General features: G+C 49.2%; 1 protein-coding gene across 8 annotated transcripts in view; it reads right to left on the bottom strand.

Annotated features, from left to right (window-relative positions):
* Positions 1-235: 235 nt before the first annotated feature.
* Positions 236-26,849, bottom strand: part of CADM1 (cell adhesion molecule 1) — a 135,208-nt gene continuing 108,594 nt past the window's right edge. The window contains exons 8-13 of one of the 8 annotated variants that reach the window (XM_071449548.1): positions 24,985-25,056; positions 16,301-16,333; positions 11,064-11,117; positions 8,992-9,075; positions 2,604-2,735; positions 236-2,411 (exon numbers count right to left, since the gene is read on the bottom strand). In XM_071449548.1, the coding sequence (XP_071305649.1) occupies positions 2,293-2,411; positions 2,604-2,735; positions 8,992-9,075; positions 11,064-11,117; positions 16,301-16,333; positions 24,985-25,056 (494 nt within the window). In that variant the 3' untranslated portion in view covers positions 236-2,292. The remainder of the gene's footprint in view (positions 2,412-2,603; positions 2,736-8,991; positions 9,076-11,063; positions 11,118-16,300; positions 16,334-24,984; positions 25,057-26,849) is intronic. The other 7 variants (XM_071449550.1, XM_071449549.1, XM_071449551.1 and 4 more) reach the window with 7 other exon arrangements.

The following is a 26,849-nucleotide window of genomic DNA, read 5'->3' as shown; positions in this document are numbered from 1 at the left end:
TCAGATCAACTTCCTCCAAGGCATTGCTCCTCAAAGAAAATAATTTAGCAATTATAAACAAGAAACTTATGAAATCTGCTCTATATTATATGCAGGTTCAATACATCAGGTTTAACTCCTTTTGTCCTAATGCTGAGTGTGACCTGCTCAGCCCCAGCTCCTCCTGCCCATGTAGCTGGTGGAGCTCCGATAGTGGATTCTGCAACAGCTGGGATAAAGAGTGCAAAACAAGGTCTAGTTTTGTAACATTAACTTTTTTTTATTAAGAAGACAGATATTTTATAGTACTTCTTTTCCTTTGTAAAAATGGGATACATGAACCAATACAAAATGTGAATGGGAACAGATGGATATGTATTTTCTTACACTGTAACATCTTCCATGGACACCTTAAAACAGAACTGGCCTAAGGGGAAAAAATAAAAAGGCCGGGTAAATAAAGAACAAGGTTGTTTATCATCAGTTCTGCGTTCTTCATTTGTGATCCTCCTTTAAACAAGGTTGTTCTTTCTTCACGCTTCAAAGTCCTAATGATCTAAAGCTGTACAAAGTAATACTCAACAATACATTTCAACAGTGCACTGTATACTGAAGAAAAAATACATAAACCGATATACAACTAAAATTAATAATTTCCTGTTTTTTCTCCTGTTTTTACGCGTGGTTTTTTTTTTTTTTTATTTTTCCAATGTGTGGGGCCAAAATTTTGCAATCTACCTGAGACGGAAAACACCAATCAAACACATGAACCTGAGACATGTCAACATTGTAAGTCAAAGTTACATCGGTAACACTGCACTACGGTACACTTCCAAACAAATATGGGCTGCTCAAGGCCAGGATGCCCGTCCCGTGCCGCGGAGCCCCCGGCTCCAGCCTGGCTGCTTCTCACCGCGATGGGGTTTGGCAATGGTGCTGAGGGCTCAGAGAAGAGCTGCGCTCGGCAAAAGCTGCTCGGGAAAAAAGGGTGTTTGTTTCGCGAGGTTCCGCCCGTGAAAGAGGGGAAAGACGGAATACTGCCGGGGAAAAAGGGCCTGCTTGGTGCTCCAGGCCGCCCCGTTCCCAAAGGAATCCCACATTGTAATGGTTCTGCCAAAAAACAGCAATTAAAAAACAAACACATGAAAATGGCCCCCCCGCCCCGCCCCAAAACCCGTAAAAAAATCCCCAAACCTGACACTAAGATTAATGCTTTCCTTAAATAAATCAGATACATTTGCCACATAAACACAATAAAAAAGTATCGCTTGAAATCCATGATTACTCACCAAAAAAAAGTCAGCATATATAGCTTTATACCGTCTTCCCGCTGCAGTTTGCTACCTGTCGCTTACAATTCCAATTGAGCCAGAGTTTCCTGTGCACCTATGGCTTTAGTGGTCATTAGCACGCTCGTTTCAACACAAATTCCCGCATTTTACTCAGCAGGTAGAAAAAAAGGCAGGTGTGTTCATCCAGCCGCTCTCCAGGTCTGGGCTCACACGTCAGAGGGGCTTTACCTGCTGCCTCCGCGGCCGCCCAGCGGGGAGAGGATGAGGAGAAGCCCCCGCATCCGGGAGGGCTCTGCCTGCCCAGCAGGGACCCTGCTCCTGCATCCCCGCGGCCGAGCAGCGCCTCTGCCGAGCTCCAGCCCATTTCCCAGCTGCACCATCGAAAGCACCTGAAACAGCCACAAAAGGGGGCTTGGGGGGTGTTATCCGAGCCCTGACGGCAACAGGGGAACGGGACATGGGCACACTGAACTGCAAACTACGCATCTAAAATGTGCTGGTTCTCCTCCGATGAGCTCGAGTTCTGAACGGAAACTGGTGAAGAGAAAAAAGGGGAAACACCTTCAGAGAAACGCACCTACTCCACGGGGTCCCAGCTGGCAACTCCAGAAACAGGAAAGGGGAAACGAAGAGCCACAGAAACCCAAAGGGAACTAACGCACAGAAGCCCCTCTTCTTCCCAGCCTCCCCCCGACCCGAACGAACAGAAATTAAACAAGGCACAGAATCTTCTGCAAATGACTTCACTAAACTAAATCCAAGCTGGACTTGGCCAAAAAAAGAAAACCCAAACGAACTGAGGTGTCGAACAGCAGAGTGTACTTTACGAGGAATATTTTTACACAGCAAATCCCAGACCTTCCCGGCCTCACCGCTCTCCACCCATTTGCTTTTTTTTTTCTTAAAAAAAAAAAAGACACAAGCTGGTTGCAACTTCCAAGATCACTTTGTCTTTGTAGCGTTTAAATAGGGCCAGTAGTAACCGTCCACAGTTGGACACCTCATGGGAACCAAGGCTGCTCTAGATGAAGTACTCTTTCTTTTCCTCGGAGTTGTTTTGTCCCCCCTCTGCGTTGATGATGGCTGTGTCTGCGTCGGCCGCATCATCTGCTCCTTTGGCTTCGTGAGTGAAGTATGTACCTGCAAGGGAAGTGGAGGCTGCGTGACTCCTTGGGGGCCTGGGTGTGGTGCTGAGGGAGCGACTGACAAAGGAAACAAAAAGTGCTGCTGGGAGAGAAAGTGGGGCGTGTGTCCCATCAGACACGACAACACCGTGGCTGAGGGGACACACGAGCCTGGCCTTCCATCCTCCAGCTTTGCTCTCTGCCTTACCTTTATGTCTGGCAAAATATCGCCCTAAAATGATGAGCAGGCAAAGCATGGCAAAGACGACGACGGCCACGACGCCACCAACCACGGCATGGTCCACGCTCCGTATGGCCCCGTCCTCACCCGCGCGGGAATCTGTTGAGACCAGAAGAGGAATAAGAATTGGGGGCTTACTGCGATGCTCTCGGCAGGCTCTGGCTGCAGCTGCTCTCAGGATGGGAAGAGCTGCCCTCAGGCTCTCCAGAGGAGCAGGGGTGAAGCATGGAGCTAACTAGGCAGATGAGTTCGGGCAGAGGAGCTTTGTCCGGAGCCGAACTGATCTGGCGGCTCAACTCGCGAGGTGTTTTCCGCTAAAAGCAGCAGCACTATGACTACGCACGTGGGAGACAGCTGGGAGAGGGGAGGAAGGGCACGTGGAGTTCTTGGTGGGGATCTATTTTGGGAAATTTCCCTGTAGTGCTCCCCAAATCTCAGCCTTCATGGCGATGGGGCATGGGGAAGAGCAGTACCATACGGGAATATTAATTGTCAGCTCTGAGAAATGTCATTAACGAGTGCCCTGTTGAAAACATTTCAACTTCCCAAAACACTCCTTGCCCAAAACCCAATCCACCCAGCATGGAAAATGTGTTTACAGTCATCCTCTGCCGCAACTGAACTGGGTTCCACCATGAACCACCACCTTTCCTGTCCAATGCACCCACAAGGACACAGCACTCCTGACCCAAAAGCTAACACCCAGTCCGAGGCCGACAGTAAGCAGGAACTGTACAGTGCCTCCGACTGCTTTACTGCGTTTATTTAACTCCTCACCACACAATTAGTTTCCTTTCAGAAGCGCCTCTCCCTCGGGATGCCGTCACCTGGGAGAGGGATGACTGATGTGGCGGAGGAACAGCTCCGGAATGAACCCCGGATGAGCTATGGCCATGTAAAATGAATGTATAGCAGTGTAAACAATTTTAATTTAAGAACGCAGCTACATCAACCCTCGCTGCAATTCTAATGGCAACTGAGATTTATAACGCAGTAAAAAACAATTATTCTCCTGCTGATTAATACATTAACATTTTGGAATAGAAGCTAAACCATTGTCTCTTTTTTTTAGTGAGTCAAGCGCGACACCTCTATTAAAATGATTTACTGGCCATACCTTACAATTTAAGCACAGCAGCAACAGAAACGGTAAAAATCTTTTAACTTTACATGATTTGTGAAGTCATATGTGAAGGATTTACCATTTAAATCTTTCACTACAAGAAGCACATGGCCCATAAATCTGCCCTGCCTGCGCCTGCCTGGACACCTCGGAGAAATGCGTTTTGCCAGGACGACTGAGAGAGCAAATGCAAGTCAATTTTTAAGAAAGATTTATCTCCGTCTCCCTCCAAAGAACAGAGCAAATCTCTGAAGCCTCCACCTCTAATAATATTTGAAGTTTATCGATCAAGCGTACAGATCCGTGACAGCTAAAGGTAATGGGGCTCTTTTGAGCTGAGACCTGATACAAAGCTTTCGAGCAGCAGCTGGGATTTATGCTTTCTATCGATATTTCCAATTCTGCTCCAAGATTAAGGACTGAGGAACCCAAGTAAATAACTGGGGACCAAGAGCACCATAAAGCGCCTTTTAATTAAAACAATTTAAGAAAAAAAGCCCCTTTCGAGTAACCTCTGAGAGCAGGATCCCCAGGGTGGGCAGAGAGATGCTGGGATGAGCTGGGGCGTGGTGAGAGATACTGTGGAGACCCTTCCAGCAGCTTGGCTGATAAGGTAAAAACTGCAGCCAAAAAAGATTATTCCCCTGCAAACCAAAAACACAGCAAAGGAGGACCTTCTGTCTCATCTCCAGTGGGAGCAGATCATGCTGTGATCACTTCCCAGCATCTGCTGTGTGGCAAGCAGCTGAACATCCCTGCATGCTGAGGGAAAGGTGCCCATGGACACTCGTGGGGTGCGGAGCTGATCCCATGCCCAGGGACAGGATCTGCTGCTTGCCCAGGGGGGCAGCCGGGGAAATCCAGTCACACTGGGCATCCAGGGAGCCCCCACTCCGACACAGCCTTCCCACTGCCACTCCAGCTTGGCTGATCTGGCCTCCACGAACCTGCTCTCTGCAAGGCAAATAAACTGGCTCATCTGCTGGAGCAGCTGCTTTAGGCATGCTTCACTCCATTTTTTTCTTATTTTTTCAGAAACTTTCACCCAGTTCCGCTTGGTTACATTTGGAGCATCCAGCAGCATCCCAGCCTGGGCGATGAGTGCCTTGTTGACATCTGGAACAGCTGAGGGGCATAAACATGCTGAGTTACGGCTCTGTAATGTGCTTCCAGCAGGATTTTGCATCAAGAGGCATTTTTTCTTCATCATCATAAATTAAGGTTCTGGAAAGACGAAGCCGTGTGCTCGTGCTGGCGGCGGCAGCCTCCACGCTGTCCCACAGACCCAGTGCCGCAGAGATGGGGCCGTGCCAGAGCCCGTGCCTGACACATCCCTCTTGTCTTCCCTCTGCCTGACATCACGCCAAGAGCAGGGAGCAAGGGCTCCCCTGAGAAGGGACTTTGGCCTAAAGCCTTGCCAGGTTTGCTCAGCAGAGTTGGTTAAGCGTCAGTTCCTCTGCTGAGACGTGCAGGGCCATTTTCCTCAATTGTTCTTCTTAAAGAAGACCCCTGCGAGGTGCCAGCCCCAAGTTCACACTGTTATACACGTGGCTAAATACATCTTCAAGCTTACACATGGCCTAAAACATTCCTGCTGCAGCATCTCCTCTCCTTGCCTCCAGCCCCTCATCAAACCCTGCATGCTCTGGGGCATGACCCAGCACCAAGAGCTCTGCCTGCAGGCACAGCAAAGCCGAAACCCACTGCCAGCAATTCCAACACAATCCCAGCACACCTGTCTGTGTGCCACCAGCACAGGAACGGCCCCTCCACATCCTCCTGTCCCCCGCTATTTCTTTGGTAATTAACCAAGTGTCAGGTCTATGGAACAAGGAATAATTCCTCAAAGCCAAGGAGAGACTTGACCTTAACAACCGGAATTTGCTTTAAATGCTGTCTCCAATTCACCCAAGCTATTCCCGCCTCCTATCTCTGATTAAACCAGAAATCACAACTTTATTGCTGAAGAGGGAACAGTTGAGATGGCAGGAACTGACAAAATGCCACATTATTTGCTAATCCTAATATGTTATTCTTCCTCAAGATTTGCTTTTCTCAGCACCAATTCAATTACAGATGCTACAAATCCTTCTGACATTTAATTCCCTCTTGTCAGGGCGCAGTAAATGTATACATGCAGAGCTTTCCCATTAGGATGTTAATATATATTGGAGCAAGCTGAATCCTGGCCTCTCCAGCGAATCATCAGGAATTTGCCTATTAGGGTTTTGTTTTGGGTTCGCTTGTGAATTTTTGTGGGTGGGGCAGAAAGAAGGAGGGAAGGGCAGGGAAGGAACAGACATCACAGCATGTTGTCAGCAACATGCGCCCTCAGGGCTACTCTGCAGCTATGGGTGCACCTTGGCTGAACCGTTTTTGGGTCGATGCTTTGCTTGGCACCAAAGCACCTTAAAGGAAAACTGCAGTGGTAATGGTACAATCCACTTGCCAGAGCTGAACTCAAGCAGGAAAAAAAAATCAATTTGTCTTTCCAAGTGCTGTGCTGCTCCCCCAAGGGATTGGCACGGCTGCAGCCCACAACAGGGGATGCCAGGGTTTCATTGCAGTACTGGGTCCATCCCATGGTGCAGATCACTGTACAGCAGCAGCAGAGCTCCAGAGCCTCTTCTAGGGTGGCCAGGAAGAGACTTGGGTAGCTTGAAATTTATTTTTGCTGATTATTTTTACCAACTGCTCGTGTAATCAACAAAATAGTGATTACACTGCTGGAATGGCAACCTTGAAGTTTTCCTTTAAACAAAAAGTACGGCTCAGCAAACAGCACATAGACAGGAGAGAAAGGGGTTTGGGACTGCTTCCTACTCATCACAGAACTAAGGAACTAATTCCAGAGGTTAGGAGCAGTACGGAGCAGATGCTGAGCTGGGGACTGTCCATCCAAGTATTGATAATCGTCATCTGCAATTCACACCTGCAGGTTCTCAGCTACGGGGGCTTTGGGGGACTCTTAAAATGTTCTAATGATCTCCAGGTTTCTAACATTTCTGCCAATGTTAAGTGCTAAAATCGGCTTTCTGTGGGCTCTCAAGAAAAATGTTGGTGATGGTAAGAGCAGCACTCTGACAGTCTGGGTCAGTGCTTACACTGAGATTTAGCAGAGGGAAGACTTCTCTGCTCCCAACTTCTCAATGAAAAGGTTCCACTCAATTCCACTTTAATGAGGCTTTAAATATAGATGTATCTATGAATATTCCACTCTTTTCGTCAGCAGCAGCATCCCAAGAGTAAAAGTAAGAATGGGTTGGACCAGGCTGCCTGTGTTTTAAATCTCCTTTCTGCCCACACCAACAGCCTCAGCCCTATTTGGGTCAAACCACTGCAGGTTTACCTTCAGCGCTCCCCACGCTCTCAGCAGCGGGTCCCGCGAGGCTCAGGCGGCGGCTCTGGGCTCACCTTGGTGACGGGAGCCCCCTGCACACACCAGCGTCCTCGAGCACCTGGAGGCAGCGGCTCCTTCCTCCAGGGGCCTCCTGCAGCCGGGAGGAGCCGGCCCCAGCTCTCCACGGCCGCTGGCACCGCTCCTGACACTGCTGCTGCTGCTGCCAACAGCTCCTTCCCTGCGTGTCCAGCACCTCCCCAGCCGACTGCGGCTCTCCCTGGGCTCAGAGACAGAGGTGTGGAGCAAAGGCAGCACTGGGAGATGCAGCCTGTCCTGCTGTGATGTGCGAAAGCCCAGGTTTTATGGAACCACAGCTGTGTGGTGCTCCTGACTCCTGTCCTTCCTCCTCACCTCCCTCCAGCTTCACGTTAGCCCAACTGCAACCTTTTGGGGTGTCTCTGGACAGCCCTGACCTTCCTCTATGTGCATTTCTGCTGTAAAAGCAGACAACAGAGGGAGATTTTTATGAAAATGTAGTTAAGACATTATTTTTGGCACATCAGGATTTATTGCCTCACTTGCACAAAAATTTACCTTCTATTTCTGGGTGAAAATTAAGGTCAAGCTCCTGACATTAGGCAGTGTGGGCTGAACCTGTGGGCAGAAGCAAGCTCATACACACCAACCCCACTGAAGCTCCTGAGCTTCCCAGATGTGCAGGTAACATCTGCATCGCGGCAGGGGAAGGAAACCTACACCAACAGCTTTGAAGAATTCCTAAACAAGTGACCTCTTGTAAATCTGATTACAGTTTAGTTTGTTAAATGATTATCCCATCAGTATGCCTGAAGAACCCACAGGTCACGATTTGGGTGTTTAATGGCTTTAAGTCATCTGAGCACTCCTGAAAACCTGGTGAGCCAATTATTCCTTTTCCCTGGAGGTAGGAAACATCAGGACTGCACTGACACCTCCCAAATGAATCTGGGGTCAATTCTTTTGTGGAATGAAGTTTTTGAAATGATGCAGCAGCACTAGATGTTGGACTTGGCAGGGGGTGCTGGTGGAAGAACAGGCTGCCGTTACTCTGTGAACACTATAAAGCACTTAGCCACGACATGGGAGGACAGAAATCACTGCCTGCCCATGACAGGATGAGCAATAATGTTATTCATTCCCACAGCGTGGCATGGAGCAGGCTACCCCTCCTCGAATTTATTGAGGGGCCGTTAAAGAGCAGCGTTAACCTGCCTGTCGTATCGTAATTGAATTTGGTCTAATTTAAACCAGAGAAATTTGAGGAGTTCATCCTTCTTCAATCAATAAGCTCCCCTTCAGCGACCCATTTCAAGATCGCTTCATAAAAAATAACGCGCTTTGTTTGAATAAATGTGCTCACCGTGGCAGAGCTCAGAGCTGCATGGCTGCTTCCACAGACTCCTCTCTGGAGAGGGGAGCCCCTGTGCAGCCCATGCCATGGATCCACCAGCATCCCCTCTGCAAAGGCGCTGATGGTTTTTGGTCAGGGAACGTTCCCTGGTTCACAGGAGGTGCTGATGCTCCGGAGCAGAGCCAGGGGAGCTCGGGGGGTGTGGGGAGGGGTCCCTGGAGCACCGTGCCCCGAGCCCACGGCAGTGTCTGTGTGTGTGCACCTGCATGCACAGGTGTGCACAACACACACACACACACACACACTCAGGTTTGCCCCCTCAGTGCCCAGTGCTGCAGGAACCCTGCCTGCCAGTCTGTGCCAGGCTGGAATGAGGAACTGAGAGGTGCCAGGCCAGCCCTCTCCGTACCCTAAGGGATGTGAGGAACAAGAGGAGGATTGCAAGAGGCACAGACACACAGAGCTCGGCCGAAGAGCGAGGACGGCTCTGCACTCAGGCTACCTGAAGGGCGGAAGGCAAGGGATGCATTACTTAATTGCACAGTCGGCAGAGCCTCGCTTGAAGCTGTGGGTGGGACAGATGTACCTGGAAGGAACAGCACACTGAGCAAACACTGCAGCAGCCCCCACGCCCGCCACGCCAGGGTCCCCATGGGGGTGGGCCATGCCCTGCATCCCCAGGGTGGTGCCCAGGGTCCCCATGGGGGTGGGCCATGCCCTGCATCCCCAGGGTGGTGCCCAGGGTCCCCCATGGGGGTGGGCCATGCCCTGCATCCCCAGGGTGGTGCCCAGGGCTCCCAGCACCCGCTCCGGCTGGAGCAGAGGGCAGCGTGCCCGATGGAGAGCTCAATTCCAGCACTCCCCTGGAGCACCCATCTGAGAGCCCCCATGTGCTGAGCCCGGGCCAAAAACGTGACCTGGTTTCAGTCTCTGAAGCTATGGGGCAGAGACCACTCTGTCTGTAGCAGAGAAGGGCCTGGGGCTCTCTCTAGTGCCTCCCCCATACCTGACCCAGCATGATCCTGACCACACCTGACCAGGAATGGTCACCCTTTGGGCAGGCAGGAGTAACCCAAAGAGCAACAAGCAAAATTTTGAAATTCTTAGGGAAAAAATCAGTAGCCAAACCAGATGCTCCAAAAAGGCTGCTTGGCAGCACACAACAGGTGCTCACTGTGGGCAGTGGCTCTGCCTGAGCTGCATTCTGTAGAGGTGGGGGAAACTTTGGCTTCCATTCCAGACTCAGAAAAGGGACTACACTGAGCTGTGTGCTCTGGGAAAGGTGTGAGCCCCTCTGAGCAGCACAGGCTGGGGAGTAAACACTCATTCTGGGCAATTCCCTTGAGAAATTGTTTCAGGTTCTTCTCTTCACTCACCAAAAAGTGTATTTTTCCTTAAAAAATAGAACTTAAAAAGTAAAAGAACTAAGAGCAAAACAATTTTCCCCATCCACTCAGGGATGTTCACCAGAGCCCTGGTGCATCTTACCTATGGGATCTGTCCCAGGCCTGCAATAATAATTGTTAGCATTGCTCAATGTTAGAAAACATCCAGAATGAATCCATCATTTCTGACCTCTTGGCCACAGCACACCTGTAGTGGCTTATGGGATGAGACGTTCCTGATTTGATTGGGTGAGAGGGAACCATTTGATGGAATGAGGACTCAGGGTTTTTTGGTGTATGTTTTTGCTCCATGCTGAACCCCTGAGAGGAACAGCACTGGGCTCCAAGCCCCTGGGCTGGGCTCTTCCCAGGGGGACAAATGGCTGCTCCTGCCCCATGGCCAGGACTGTGCACCCTGCGCTGGAGCGGCCGCACGCAGCCACAGAGCCCAGCAGGTACCAGGAGTTTGCAGGGATGCTCTGCAAGGGGGGGCAAAAAAAAATATAGCTGCATTTCTATAAGAAAACATGAAAAACAAAGATTTAGGTTTGTACCACTGGTAGAGGCTCTGCTCTGAATGCACCCAACTGCATCCACTGAAGATGCTGTTATGCTTTAATCTCAATCAGCACTAATTGGCAAGGACCAGCCATGAGGATGCATTTATGCCTCTTTCAGACCAGTGTGGATAAAAAGAGGCTTGAACCATTCACTTGGTTTGGCCTCACTGATGAAACAACCACCTCTTTTTTACTGCCAATCTGATGCTGATATGATGAGGAATCCCCAAGCAGCCAAGGGTTAGTGCTGGCCACCTGTTTTAAGGGGGGTTTCACACAACACGGCAGATTCAAGTGTTTTACAAACCAAGATTCAACTCAACCGGTCTCCAATTCAATGTTCAAAAAATCCCAGCCAGGAGGGAACCACAATTGTTGGCCTTGGTGCCCTGCACCTCCTGCCCCGAGGATGCCACACAGAAATGGGTGCCAAAATAAAAAAATTAAAAAAAAAAAAAAAAAGGAGGAGAACCCCAACAGAAAGGAGCGCACTTCCAAGCTGCAAGAGCGTGGGGGGAATGGCTGCACCATAGCGACTGCACAATGCAATATGGCCAAGATGCAGAAATCAGAGTGGAACCAGTGTCTAGCGAAGGAGAGCAGCGGGTTACCTACAGACTAGCCCTTACCTGAGAGATCCCCATAGTCCAGCTCCTCGGCCGAATTGGGCAACTGAGTAAAGCCTTACAAGTAAAAACAGACTCGTTTTTCTCTGCGTTTCTCAAGCGACAAAAAACAACACACTTAAGAACTGAGGATGAATTTCTTGAGGGGGAAAAAGAGAATGCGTCAGTCACTTGCCACCGTCTGCCAGTGCGGGCAGAGCCATCGTGTGACACCAGTGCAATCGTGGCCTTCATTACAGACAGAAATGCTCCTCGCTCTACACTGTTGGAACGTGGTTTGAGACCACTCATAACAGCATGCAGAGCCCCAGACTCTGCCTTTCGGCCGTCACGGGGACAATTTCCCAATTTAGTCCAGGCTGATTTCAGTCCTGCACACAGAGAGCAATGGAAAACTTGCCTCCAATTTTGCAACCAATCCAATTAGTTTTGGTCATGGTGACAAGTCAGGACATTTACCAATGACAGAATATGAATATTGTGCAGTGCATGTCATGGCCTGTTTGCAGGCTGTGGGCTGTGTCCTCTGCCAAACTATTGGACAAACTGGCTTTTTTTCATTTGCCCAAATGTGATGGATTTATGGGAAAAGCATCTGTCCTCAAAGCTATACAGCAATCAGGGAGGCACGTGGTCATGGCCACCATAGCCAGGGCTGTCTGTGAGGGCATTAGTGCTGCTTGGTTTGGGGGTCTGAGGAAGTGCTGGGGTCTGCAGGCAGAGCATCTCCAGGGGTGAACAGCTCAGCACCAGTGACAGGGCAAAGCAGAGCCAGGAGGCCACCCAGACTTACTGAAATGTGGGATGGGGCAATGTTACCCTGTGAGCTGCGACTTCCAGGACTCACTCTTGTGCTGGTCACTAAAAGCAAATGCATAAGCAAAGAAAAAAAAATCCCATGAAGAGATCCCACATCCCTGGGCACTGGGGAACCTGGGATCATCAGCTCACAGACTGCTACCAGAGCTGACTCTCTGTTAAATAGCCAAGCTGTGAGTGCAGTGTGGTCAATGTGCAGACTTGGCCCCACTGCAAAGCAGCAATATGTATATTTTTATATATACACTGCCCTTTAAAAATTAAACTAATTTTCAGTGACTGGTTTTTAAATGCATCAAATCATCAGGAAGCTACATTGGTATTACCTCCTGAAGTGGGAAGCCATTTAGATTAATAGCAGGAAATAGGCTTGTGTGCCACTCTTGGGTTTCAGGGAGTCCTTTTCAGATTTTCAGGAGCTTTTTTCCTATAAATGATCTATAAATACAACAGTTGACTCACAGAACCATTGACCATGCAAAGCTGCACTTGGCAGAGGAGCCCTTCAACTTTTCTCTCTCCAAAATTGATTCTGTAGAGAGTTCCTTTTCAAGGAACTACATTTTCTCACTGATGAAAAAGGGCAATGTTGCATTTTTTATGAAGAAAAAAAAAATATCCTTTTCAGAATAAAATTTGCAACAATTCCACAATTTTGCTTCTCCCTGCACCTGGGACACTCACAAATGCCACCAGCCGGTGTTAAAACCTGTTGTGAGGCATTTAAATAGGTGGTAAATTACTTCTTGATTTTTCTCATTAAACTTTCATACTGGCTACTAAAGCCCCCTCTTTTCACTTGTGAGGGGATGAACTCAGAGTCTGCCACTGCTCCTGCCAGAGGAATGAAAGGGAACTTTTCACTCTGCTCCATTTCCCTGGAAATGATAAATCCTCGGCAGGCTCGGTGAGTGCGTCCTGCAGCTGAACAAGGTGCTCACACAAGGACCAGGCACCCCCAGGTACATTTAGGTTTCTGTGGGCTCCCATGCTACATCCAGTTCTTTAGGAAAAGCCAATTTCTCTCCCATCTCAGGCTCTAAATAAGCAATTAGGGATTCCGTTTCATGCGGCGCCGCGCAGACCCGCAGCGCGCAGGCAGCGCTGTGATGTTTTATTCACTGCCCCAAGGATGGGAGCTGTGAAACAGACTGAGGATTCACTATTAGCTACACTTTTAAGTAGGGCATTTCCAAGAGGGAAGGAGGCAGTGGGACTGGCAGAGCTGCTTGGTGGTGGCAGTGCAGAAAGCCCTTTTCTGTGGCACCTGGCAGGATGTACACGTGGCTGGCGCTCTGGTCTGGGGCAGCCAGGCTTTGGCTTCAGCCAAACATTTTCAGGGACTGAGGACTATCAGAAAAAGGAACAAGAGTGTAACACAATAGTGCTACCGATTCTTGTACCAAACATGCTAAGGCCACAATTAAAAACCCACACAGGCCTTCAGGGAAGGATTTCCAGCCTGTAAAATAATTTACCTGCTGCATTATGGGTCAAATATTTTCTTACCAATCTTCATTTGTGACTAGGGTGTTTTCCTGCTTTGCCAGCTTCAGAGGAGGCTTTTCCAAATGGCTCAAAACCCTACTCTTCCATGGGAATGAGCAGAAATTCTGCCTGTGCTGAGGCGGCATTGCCTGGTTCTTGCCTTGCCAGGGGAATGGGGAGCAGCCCTGAGCCCCCCATTGCTGGGCAGACAGATGGATGGACAGGGCCTCAAGCACAATGCCCTGTGTGTGCAGCACCCACATCCTGGGGAATCACTCTGAGCATTTAGAGCTCTCTGCTTACAGCAGGGTGGGGGCAGAATTTGAAAGATGGACACAACGTCAGTGTGTTCAAGGTCATGGCTGCTTAGAGATGTCCTGCTTGTACAGGGGGCAAGTGTGAGCTGGGCCTCTCACCTGAGGGGCTCCCCAAAGCCCAGCACCTTGTGAGGGCTGAGCTCTCTGGCCACTGAGAGGCAACAGGGGCTAGGACATAAAAACTGGCACGTTGGTTATGGTGGGGAGAGTGGCAGGGAGGAAAATTGAAAGGGCACGGCAGAAAAAGCGCTTTCTCCCCAGACCGAGTGGCGCAGACACTCCAGGTTGTTACACTCCCGGCTCCACCGGTTCTGCCTGTATCCAGCTCAAAGAGTGGGGCCTGTGATTTCAGCCCCACGGGCACCCTGACCCACGGGGGCACACCGAGAGGGAGGAGGGCTGAAGCTGGGAAAGCCCGGCTTCGTGGGGTGCAGCGGAAGCACAAGCCTTCCTGCCGGCCATGACCATGCTGTTATTGGAGCTCTGGCAATGAACAGTGCAGAGAAAGGAGAAAGTGCATCAGAAAATTCACAGTTAAGCTCTCATTTTTCAACAAAAGAGTTAACAACGTTCGTGCGTTAGGTCACTCATGCATCGCTGCCGTCAACTCCATTCCGTGAGGAAACAGGAATGGCAGGGCCTTGGCTACTGCTGGGACATGCACACACACACAGGACTCCTTCCCCCCAGTCCTCTAGGATACACTCCAAAACTTTCAATGGCTCAAAACCCTCTTTCCCGGATTGAAGCATTGTGCTGGCTCCACACTGGCCTTACATTCCATTTTCTTTGCTAGCAATCTCTTTTTTGGGTTGGTTTTTGGTTTTGTTTTTTGTTGGTTTTTTTTTTTTTGGTTGGTTGGTTGATTTCCTTTTTTCTTCCCCCAATTCATTTTAAATCGTTTTTGGAGAAAATCCATTTGGCTGTATTCATGCCCATGCATTTCTAGTCATTCACAGACATGCTCACTCCCATCGGACATCAGAAAGAACAAATGGCCAACATACAGAAACACCTGGTATACTCCATACACACTCCAGCAACACAAGCTTGGAAAGAAATCCAGAGTCTTCACGGGAAAAGCACCCCACAAGGGCAAGCACGGGGGAATTGAGAACAAACTGGCTGGTTTTAAGGCAGGAAAGTTTGTGGCAGCTCGTTTGACTGGGATAGGTTGTCATTTCAGCTGGCCACCTCCCTGGCAGTGATCCTCTCCGTGGAGGGGGGAAGCCCTCGAGTTAAGAACAGGCTTTTTATGGCTTCCTCTGAACAAAGAAAAATAAGGAAAGACATCAGGAACTGCTTTGAAAATGGGGCAAGGGTTTGCCAGTGAGCATCTGCCCAGCTTGTCCTCTTTGCAGAGTCTAATACATGCCTACACTGAGCCTTTCCTGATGCAGAAACAACACCCAGAAAGGATGCTGGGAGTTGTGCCATCATTGGGGCTACCTGATCTTTTTCAAATTTAGGGATCAACATCTAGCCACAAACATGTAGCTACAAAATCAGCAACAATGGCTCTTGACATCTAACACACACAGGGAGATTGACACACAGACAAAACACAAGTGTGCCCGAAGATTTCTGATCTTTATGCCAAGTGGGAAAATGCATCCAGGTAGGTAAGTTATTTGGGATAAGAAGTGTAAGCCTCTCCACTCGATATGGCACATTGCTACGGAATGATTGCTTCACTCAGTCCTGCCTCTGACCTCACCCAAGCAACACCTCAAGGGGAGCAGGCAGGAGAATGAGTGCTCTGTGCTAGGGATTTCTGTCAGTAAAAATTCAGTCATTTTATCAGAGTTAAAAGAAACTGGAACAACAAAGTCCAACATGGATTAGCTGTAATTAAAAATTGTCAGAGGTTTTGGTTCTTCAGCTGAAAAGTAAGCTTGTGCCAAAAAAATGGGATGCTCAACTTCCAGCCTGCAGCGTACGTAGGCTCGCCGGGGAATGCAGGAAGCTCAGGAAGCTGTCAAGCTGTTAGCTAGACTGCCTCGAGCAGACGAGAAGGGTTACTTTGCTAGACTGCTATGCTGAGAGGAAAGTGTTGCTATTTGTTTTCCCAATCTCCTTCTGCAGTGTAATAACGCAAACTTCCCTGCCGACCTTGGAGGCGAGCGCTCCTCTGTGGAGCATCCCAGAATCCCCAGTGCTGCCCTGTGCCAGCAGACCCGCTGGATACTGTGTCTGAAAAACTAACTCAAAATCCAAGAAAAATGCTCAAAAATCTTAAAAAAAATCCCCAAAAATCCCCATCAAACAAAAACCCTAAAGAAAGAAAAAAAAAAAATTAATTTCTTTTTCATGTGTAAAGTGATTCTCTCAGTCAATGGCTGGAGAAGCAATTAGCATTGCTTGGACCTGGATGCCACTTCCATGGGGCTTGTGCTTGCCTGGCACCAGGAAGATCAGCTGGGGAGCTCACAGCAGAAATGACAAGAGCAGACAGACTTTCCAGCCTTAGAACCCATGTTGTATTTATGAGATGAGTCCACCTGAAACACAGTTTTCCCTTGAAGACTCCAGTTCCCTTTTTGGCCTCCCCTTCCCAGGCTTGTCTTGCCACTCAGCAGCGCTGAGAAATAAGATAAACAGGAATGTGATACCAACCGTGAACTGCTGGTTCTGTCGTCGCCGTTGTGTCTACACACGGGAACAGAGGATTGGAGGAAGGGAAGAAACAGGAGGAACAGCATGCAAAAAAAGGGAAAATGGAAAAAATGGAACAGATAATATATGAGCAAGCTTTCAAAGAACATTGCGTGACAAGCAATAATAAAATGAAAGGCAAAAAGCATTTGAAGTGAGTTGCACTGTTTAGAAGACATGCCTCCAGTTCAAAAGCTATGAGCCTGAGGAAAACAGTAAATTTTTCTCTTTTTCCAGGTCCTTGCCAGAACAATTACTGGTGGTTGCAAAGTCAGGGGAACAGGAGACAGGGGAGAACACCGACACCAACGGTTTGGTTGGTGGGGACAAAACAGAAGCTCCAGAGCAGGATGAAGAGCTGAGGCTCGGCACATTGCTGTTACACACTCAAACACTGCCTCATCAGAGCACCCCTGGCCAGGAACAGTCTGCTCCTGCCTCTCCTCCAGCTTCCCAGCCACCACCTGCACGATGAACCATTTTTATCAGCATAAAAGATGTTCTAGAACTGGCAACAGTGGACAAACATTACCAGTCCCTCTGCTGCAGCAGGTAGCTGGTTGAACAGCTATGGGTAATTAAAATATCCTGGATGTTTTTTTGCGGGTTAGTCTGAAGCTGACTCTACTCCATATGGACTACATCTCACTGGAAATTTCTTGGGGGGCACTGCCTTGCCAATGGAGAGATGCTTTGTCTCTTCCAGGAGTTTTCAACAGGCAGTTTTAAAAGACTGACCAATCTTTTGGCTTTTACTGACAGTTATTTCCATCAACAGGTCTAAACCAAATGTAACCACATTATCCAATTTACTGGCTTATTTAGTTGTTGGAGGCCACTTGCTTTGCACCTGGAGGCATTCTGTGGCAGGGGTCAGTGGCTGGAGGGGGCTGGCAACCCAGAACTGTCACTGACACAAATCCTGGGGCCAAGCCCTGCCTGGCTGGGGGCGGGCAGTGTTTGGGTGGGTAACACCGTGGGTGAGCAGCGCTGCACCTGTGGCCCTGCACAGCAGCCTGGAGCTTGGGTTTTGCAGCACGACAGACAATTCACAGCGGCCTTTCCCCTGTGACATGCTGGCACACAACCCAGGGACTGGGCCCTGCGTGGGCAGAGGCAGCAGTGGGAAAACAGGACCTGTGTCTTGGCAATTTAGCTGAGGACAGCCCAGGGCTGAATTCCTGAAGCAGCAGCAAAGACAAGAATCATACAAGGAATACATAATACTTACAGATACAAGGTCTACATGCTTTAATTACGGAAGCAAAACAAATAAACCCTGCACAGTTTAACAAACTGCACCAAGATTTGCATAACAGATTATCAAGCCATCATTAGCCTGTTTCCACTGCCAATGTAGGCTGTTCTCATCTTGGCAACCAAATCTAAGGCACCCTCAAGGAGGCCAGCCCTTGTTCTCCTGCAGGAGCCCTGGGGGCTGCATGGGAAACCTTCCAAAGCCACGAGGAGACCAAGAGCAGGGCTTTGCTTTGGTTTTGGGTAGCAATCCCCATTTGTTTTAACCAAGCAAATGGTGGAAGGGGAAATGGTGGTGGAGGTGGGGGGAAAGCCATTGTTTAGAAGGGGTTGTAAAACTGAGTATTAATTCCTGAGATAGCATCTTGGCATCTATAAATAGTCTCAATTTACTGTCTTCCTGAAATAAAAAAAGTTATGTCAGCTTTTACAATAAATAGAGAATCTGCTGGAAGCAAACTTGTATTGATGTGCTGGAAGAGATTATTAGTCAAGAAACAGTGCAAACTGGACAGTGCATCTCGCTTCCCCGTCCGGGGACAGAGACCGACAGGTTACACAAAATAAAGTTCTCAAGCGGTTGTAAGTGCGAACAAATATCCACGTCAAACAACATGTTGGCTGCAGCTGGAATGACAAAGTTATGATTAGCAAATGGTTTGGATGGTTGCAATAGGAAACACAGACCGGTTAAAGTTTAGAGTGAGCTTTCGGGGAGTCCTGTCCAGTCCCAGCCCTCTTTGGGAAGGAGGACTGCACACACCAGGGCTCTGCAGGGCACGACCCAGTGCTCAGGACACGAACGTGCTGACACTGGGATGTGTGTACATCATCACGTGGCAGAGGAGAGAAAGCTGTCACTGGTGCTTTGGTACCAAATCAGTGCATTCCTGTAAACCCACGGGTGTCCCGGCCCCGCCACTCCTCACCCGGGAAGGGGCACCCCAGCCCTGCAGTGCTGCTGCTCACACAGCCCCCAACTTCAGGCTGGACTGGCTAACTCCAAAGGTGCTTTTCTGAATCCTGGGATTGTACCACCAGCTTCTGCTCTGCTTTCAAGAACAGCCACACTTCCATGTCAGGGCAGGCACACAGCCCCCCAGGGATCAGCCTTCTGCCCCATGTCCTACAATAAAAACCATCTCTTCTCCTCAAATGCTGACCAACAAGAAGTCTTCGATACACTCCTGATTTAACTAATGTTGACCAAAGCCAAGGAAAGGCTCTGCCATCAGAAAAAAGCATTGTTCTGGTCCCAAGCCATCAACATGCTACACCATCACCCAAAGCTGATAGCTATCATTTAAAATGGAAAGCTGGTGATGAAGAAGGGGCTGGTTTACCCAGTGCAGCAAAGCCAAGAGAGCATGGAAATCACATAACCAAACAGACCTGGGATTTTCTACCTTAATGTCAAAGCTTCTCTTCCCAATGCCAATCAGGAAAAGAACTAAACACGCTGTTCAGGAAAAGTAGAGCAATGTCAAGGCCTTCCAAAATCTTCATGTACAAAAGCTCCTCAGAGGCCTGGTTTATAGTTACAGAAGGTACCCAAAGGAGTAACCATTGGCTTCTACAAAGCTGAAAATTTCACTTCATTGGAATTTCTGTGTAGCACTGGCTGTAAGAAATAAATATCTGCCAGCTAGGACAACTCAGATGACACCCAAGCTCGAGGCACTTACCACCCCATTAGGCAGCTACGCAAGGGCACACACACATATACACACACATATTTATAAAATTACTGCATGGAGGCAGCTGGGCAACATTTCTCAGAGTTATGAGCTCCACTGCTGAGCCTCCTTGTTTTCTCAAATGGATTCTCTCCAACTTCAAACTGTTTGCAGAGTGTGACAGACCAGGCCCTTTAAACTTGGCCGTAATTAGTCCACAGCCTCAAACAGAACAAGCACGATGGAGGAATATTAAAACCCCAGCAGCAAAATTAAATTCCCCTGGTTGAATGCTGCAGCCGCAGTGCTGCAGCCTCACAGAGGTACCTGGTGCTGGGGCTGAGGAGCACACACAGAATTACAGCAGCACCTCCACAAAATAACGGCAAAACACGCTGCTGCCTTTTAAATTTAAAGAGGCTTTAGCAAGTATAGATATCCATTCAATATATTGCTTTTTAAATTGCTTTCTGAACTGAAACCAAAAGCCAATCTGATCCCTGACGCGTGGAGCTCTTATTCTTCCCGATTTTCCAGACTACTTCACATGCACTGACCGGGGCGAGTGTGAATTCCTGCACGCTGCTGCCTTCGAGCAGCCTGAGGGGATGGCATGCAGCACTGCAAACGGATCCCTGCTTTGGTTCAGCTCCTTGGGGCTGATGAAAGCACCTACAGAACCCTTCCCAGTGTTCCTCTGGCTGAAACTGCTGTGGGACACCAGCACGGATGTCACATCCCACAGCAACGCACGAGCAGAGGGCTCAAACACCAGAGTGCAGTGACCCATCCGTCCCCTCCCTCAGCTCAGCCATCCTCTCCCTCACCACACGCTCCTCTAAGGCGGGGTGGAGATGTCCCTGAGCCCCTGATCTGCTCTGTACAGGGCTCCAGGCTGGCGCTGAGTGCCCCAGTCCAGGTGTGCTGCAGTGAGCCCTGGGCACTGCTTGATTAGCAGACCAGATGTTTCACAAAAATCATCACAATCTGTATGGATGTTGTCTGTGACCACAACAAAAATAGTCTGAATTTAGCACAGTGGCTCCAGCCATGCTTTTGCACGTTTCTTCATACAGATTTGGGAGGATTTGGGTTCGATTTCATGCCCAAGCTTGCACACAACCCACGCTTCTGCTCAGCAAGATGATGGTTTGTGCACTGCTTATGCTGTGTCACCAAAAGTAAGGCCACGTATGACAGGTCCTGCCTGCTACTGGCTGGACATGGGACTGAAAGACTGAATTTTATTTCATTTTATTTCCTGTCCCAGGCCTGTCAGCTCTGCCTTTAGCCCCTTTAATGCAGACACATCCTGGATGAAAATGTCAGAAAGGCGAAGAATCATCTTTAAATTAACTTGACATTTTACCAGGGACAGTCAGAACCTTCAACAGAAAGCAGAAGTTAAATAATAAATAATTTGGGGGAACAAATCCCTGGGCTGCGTCCCTGCACAGTGGCATCAAGCACCTGAGCATGTCACAGCTCGGCACCAGGCTGGGAATGCCCAGAGCAAACCGGGAGCCCTCCTGCTCCTGCTGATCTCCCCACATCCCCAGCAAAGCCAGAGACTGTGAGAGAGTCCAGACAGCCCTGCTGGAGCTGGCCACTCGGAGCTGACTGGGGAATAAATGTGCTTTTCCCATTGAGTTCCATGACCAGGGCAGCACCTGCAGCAGTCCCAGGCAGCGGTGGCCGTACCTGAGCTGATGTCACCATCCTGCCAGGATGCAGCGCTTTAGACATCCCCACGCTGCCTCTCTGCCTCCCACAAACCCACTGCAAGGAAATCTGAGACCAGGATCACTGGCACTGCATTCTTCCTGCCCACCAGCCACTGGGGTCACTGCTGGAATAAACCCCCTGCACCTGCAGCTTTTCACACCACCGGCTGTAATTAGGAAAGGACAAACTCCTACTGAGGATAAAGTGATTTTTCTTGTTTTGAGGAAGTTTTTCGACACGTGAAATGCTCTGAAAACCTGCAGCTTATTTTTGCTGACAGAGCTCAGATTTCCGTGTGCTGTTATTTTTAAAGCACCTGGGATGACACAAAGGTGTGATTCTCAGGAGACAGTGCCTGCCCCTGTGGGTGACAGGAGAGCTCCACCACCACATGCCCCTGCTCAGGAGCTGATTCTCCAACTCTGCATCAATTCTCAGCTCCTGCTTTGGAGTTCACTGCACACCTCCAAGCCAAAGAGAGCTTGCTCCTGGCTTGTACAAATCCTGAGCCTCAGGAAGGAACTCCTGCTCCTGTTTCCACAGGATGGGCTTGGTCCTTTCCACATGCATTCACTGAAGAGGCTGGAGCACCTCTGGGGATTCTCAAGTGAAAACCACTGCCTGCAACGTTACAGCCTCCTGAAACAAACACACCCCCCCACCCCCAGACCTGCTACTCCAAGGGATCAGTGGGATTTAAAATAGGCCCTAAGTAGGCATTCCGGGGGGACACCAGGAGCCCCCAGCCTGCTGCTGAGCATGGAGAGCAGTGCCTTTGCAGAGCCAGCAGCATCACCTGCAGGGCTGGCAACACTGGCAACCTGCACGTGTCACCCCCAGGTCTTCACCAAAACTGCTGCCAAGACACCTGTGCCAGTCCACCTGTGGAGAAAGAGTGGGACATGCAAATGTGCACCTATGGATGAGGCCCTGGTCCTGGGAGGGGGCGTGCCAGTGGCCTGGGGAGGCTGGGACAGGTAGAAAAACCTGAGGTGAGGGCTGGGCTGTGATTAAGGACCTTTATTTCCCAGGAAACAACAGCTGCCCGAGCCCAGCATTTCCAGGAGCCACTCCAGGGTAATTCAAATGATGCTGTTTGCTCTGCTGTATCGTATTGTACATCTTAATGAAGAAAGCCACAAGGACAATTTAACTGATAAAAAAGGGCTCGGCAGTGATAAGGGCTGAAACACCAAAGGATGGCCGGAATATCAATGCTGCTGCAGGATACGTGGAAAAGATCAAGCTGTCACGCAGGAAATCTTTTCAAGCACCTACACTAAAGTGACAGAGGGAAAGCTCTAAAGGTCGTGGTGTCTGGAAACTTCACTGCTCAGCCTGTCCTTCGCTGGAGAAAGCATCAGGTCAGCTTTCCAAGAGCTCCCCCAGAAACTCCCTGAACCAATAAATCAAAAGGACAACTCCAAGGGCAGAATTTTCTAGGGTCACCTGCTAGAAACTGCTTCAGTGCAGCCTCTTTCCCCATGTTTTATTCAATTAAAGCAAGACAATTGTTTTTCAGAACTACTCCATGGTTCCAGGGGACATGAACTACGTCAGGGTTATACTAAAAGTAGGGGGACAAAAGCAAAACAAAGCACATTTCAAACCCACCTCATCCTAAGGACTGGGTTCCACTGGGCTGGCTCCAGATGCCTGGATTGCCAGCAGCTCAGAGAACACCCTGTTGTCTCCCACCTCTCCTCTGTCTGACAGGAAGAACCCTGGAGCAGTTGGGAATTAAGTTATCAGGTGTCTCTCAAGGCTTTGAAAAGTGTTCCAACACTACTCTGCTATGTAATTCTAGAGATTATGTTAATTTGACCTAATTTTTTCCAGCCACAAAGTCTCTTAACTAGTGAAGGGCAGACGCTGGTGTGGCTCCACGCTCCTGAGCACTGACTGAGAGGACACACACACAGAGATCTCTGCATGACAGAGGCAGGAGAAGCCTCGGCTGCTCTGGGTGGGAAAAGCACACTGAACTCATGGGCACAGGATGGTAAGACACATGTCAAGAAGACTCAGTGCCAGGGAAGGAAATAATAATTTCCCTTATCAGCATTAGTAAATCTTCTTCCGACAAATCGCGAGCAGGAACTGCTGGAATCAGGGAGCAATATCACATCATTACTTTTCCAGCCTCCTCAGCAGCTCAAAGGCAGCACAGAAAAGCACCAAGAAGGCAATGGAGACCCACTGGGTTCTGCCACCAGAGTCTGAGATCCTCCACCACTGCAAACCAAGGTGAGAGAGCAATGCTGGACAGTGACGAGCTCCTTACCCAAGGGACCTCTGCCAGGCTGATGACACGGCCATTTCCAACTGCAAGAACCATCTCTCTCCCCTTCTTATTTTTAACATAAAAAAACTGGAAAGCTGTGTGAAGGAAAGCCCAAAGGCTACTGAGCATCCACAGCCAAGCTGCAGCAGGACAGCAAACAACCAAGCTGCTGTTTATTGGGAAGAACCAAGCACTGCAGTGGGACCTGACACAGCACCAGCTTTGGAAGGCAGTGCTGGGGCAATCCCTAAAACAACAGGCTGGTAACAACCCAGCTCCCAGAAAAAGGACAGTCATTAAGGTTTGCAGGCACCAAGATTAACTGAAGGGGTTATCCAAGCATCAAAACACACGGTTCCATTTAGCCTTCCAAAATTCACTGAAAGCACGAGCAATTACCGTCAGAGAAAGAAACCTGTGAGCACATCCAGGTACAGCCTGTGGGACACGGCCGAGCTTCTCTGCCAACAGCTCTCAGGGAGGCTGCGAGAAAGCTTCAAACCTCCTCTGAAACAAAAGCGGGTTAGGTCCAGAAATCATCACCACGGGAAGAGGGAGAGCCATCCCCAGCAGCCCGGGCTGGGTGCCTGGAGCTGGGCTGACCGCAGGCACCTGCAGGGAGGAAGGAGAGCACGGCGAGGGCTGCAGGGTGATGGTGCCCACGTTAAGGCACGGTGGCAGAGAGGCTTCACCGGCGTGTCCGTGCCAGCGGGGCCTGCCTTGGGGGCAAAAACCTCGAGAGGAAAAGAAGCCACGAAACGCCCTGGGCAGGGTGGTGAGAGTCAGCTGAGCAGCGTCATAAAAGCAAATAAAACGTGAAGGCATTTACACAAGGGGTGGTTTACAGCAACAGTAAACGTTGTGCCATTAGCTATTCAATGGTCCATCCTCACCTGCCGTTTGTCACCTCTGCCTCAAATAAAAAAAAACAAAGCCAAACCAAAACCCACAAAAAGCAGCAAGCAAAAGCAAAAGCAGCGGTTGGAATTGGAAAGGTCAGAGAAATGACAATGCGAATGGTTACAAATAAATCAGAAGGGTTTTCCTGATGAGTCAGGTCTGTGAGGAGGTATGAGGATGTGTCACAGAGGTGTCATGATCTTGCTGGTTGTTTTTATTCATCTTTTCTTGCAAGACACAGAAAATCTCACAAGCTGAAAGGCAGCTCCTCAAGAAGGGGCCTATGATGGCATTCACACAATAAAAACGACTGGTGGAATTCCCTTTTCTGGGAGAGTGAGGGAGAAGCTTATCACAAAGAAATACCAACATCTTGGCATGAGAAAAAGCATCTTGAGGCACATCAGGCGAACTGAACTGCCGCAGACCAAACTTTCTATAAATTGCTCAGAAATTGGTACTGACGGGATGGAGGCTGCAACGACTGCCCGTGCTAAGGGAGCTCTGAGGCTTTTGGCATCCTGCATGTGAAGCACCCAGTGCTGGCCACCAGTAACTGAATTAATCACTTTTCCTGCCATGACAATTCCCACATTTCAGGAACGCCCACACCCACGGCAAGGACTCTCTGACACGCCAAGCTGCCGGACCAGGGCTTGTGCTGTGGGTGGGCGTATTTGAGGGGAAAAAAAAATACTGCAAGTGATTGGTTTGTTGTTTTTCCCCAGGCTTCATGCTCTGCTTATATACATAAAAGACAATAAACATTCAGGACATTTTCAATGGTTATGAAGGTACCATACCTGTGATGGTGGTAGGGATGGTGGTGGTAGTGGTGGTGGTTGTTGTGGGAGGAGGGATAGTTGTGGGGGGATCTGGATAAAATATAAAAAAGGAAAATAATAAAAAAGCAAATTAAGAAAAAAACCAAGCAGAACACAACAGCGGTCAATTGTGATCAGAGGAAAACAAGGATGCTAAGAAGCAGCACGGGACTGGGGACCCTTCCCTGGCTAAATCCCAGGGGGGAGCCCAGCAGGGACAGCGGGGCCAGATCCTCCGCCCATGCTTGCCCAGGCTGGAGAACCTGGCCCCAACCTCTCCCCCCTTTCTGCCTTCTAAAATGCTAAAAAAAAAATAAATAAAACCCAGCATAAATTAGTCAATGAGAGAGAGAAATGGAATGGGAGAGGCATAAGGAAAATAAACTGCACGCTTTCCACAACAAAAAGACCAGTTTGCACACACAAGGAGAGACACAGTGGTGCTTTGGTGGTTGTCTATGGATACATTTGCAAACCCAGGTGGGAGGGTTGTGTGAGAGGCCCTGCTGTGCTTCACAGCCTGAGCATTAACAGCACATGAACAGATCTCACTGTCTTCCCAGGGCCCTGAACCTCACTGCTCTTCCTCTATCAACACACGGCAGCAGGATGTTAAAAACTACTTCAAAGAGGGTAAGGGATACAGAGAAACGAACAACACCATTGCTGAATATCAATTTCCAGGTATGAGGAATTCCACCAAGATCTTTTAATTTAAAAAAAAGTCAATATTTTTCTGACAATTTCAGTTGCACACTCTTGTTTTTGCTACTAGGGCATCGTTAATGAGATGTTTCTCTCTGTGACCATTTCTCAGATGGACTGGACCTGTTGAGATTCAAACCCTGCTGCTCGTCACGGGATTGATGTTACACACAGGGACACATCCTTATCAAAACTATCGGGCAGAGGAAGGTAGATATGAGAAGATGTAAAAGAAAAAATATGTATTAATGCCCAGATGATCAAACTGAATGCACTTAGTAGTCAGAAAGACTTTGAACTACGGATTCATTCGGCAATAATAGAGCATGAAACCTTTCATGGGCTTTTGATTTTAGGTTTCCTCCGTAGCACGTCAGCTGTTCCTCACTAACACATCTGCTACTCTTTTATCTCTGAGTGAGCTCCCTTGGATCCCCTAATTAAGATATCTGAACTTTAATTATATACTGCACCATTATTATATTCCATCCAACTTCCCAAGAGTTAAGGAACATCACCTCATAGTTTGCTGTGCTATGAGCAGTCACTGTCTCTCCTCTGCATCCCAAGGATCTCAGCCCCTGTGCTTCTCTCTCACTCCTGACCCACACATCTCCTGGGAGGGTGGGGACCCTCCCAGCTGAGGCACAGCAGTGCTTGGGCAGGGCCCCCAGACTCACACTGACCAGCCTGGACTGGCTGTGCCGTGGGCTCTTCCTCCATAAAAGAAAAAAAAAACCAAAAAAAAAATCTGGAGTGCTAATGGAGCTGGAAGTTTCTAGCAATGTATCTGCCCACGCCCACGGGGACAAAAAGCATAAAATGAACTTTAGAAAGGAGCATGTGTCCAGTGTGTGTCAGTGTGATGACACAGCCCATCCCACGTGGGCAGCTGGGGAGGGGCTGGGCCCAGCTCCGCTGCCGAAGCCACGGCAAACCCTGGGCCTGCAGAGATGTCCCTTGGAATGGGACTGCCTGAAAGCCGCTGGGAACTGGCAGATGTGGTGGTGAAAGGAGCCATGGGCCAGAGGGGTGGGTGCTGCACCCCTGAGCGGGGTGAGACCCCCATGCTGAACTCCCCTCAGCAGCAGCTCCAGCTGCGACCAGGAGGCGATGGCCACGGCCCAGCCACTCTGGGC

Source organism: Agelaius tricolor, unplaced genomic scaffold, assembly GCF_023055355.1.
Source record: "Agelaius tricolor isolate 1412-34295 unplaced genomic scaffold, bAgeTri1.0.p SCAF_29, whole genome shotgun sequence".
Classification (NCBI taxonomy): domain Eukaryota; kingdom Metazoa; phylum Chordata; class Aves; order Passeriformes; family Icteridae; genus Agelaius; species Agelaius tricolor.
The sequence above is the reverse complement of the archived record's forward strand: the minus strand, read 5'-3'. Positions and strand labels throughout refer to the sequence as shown.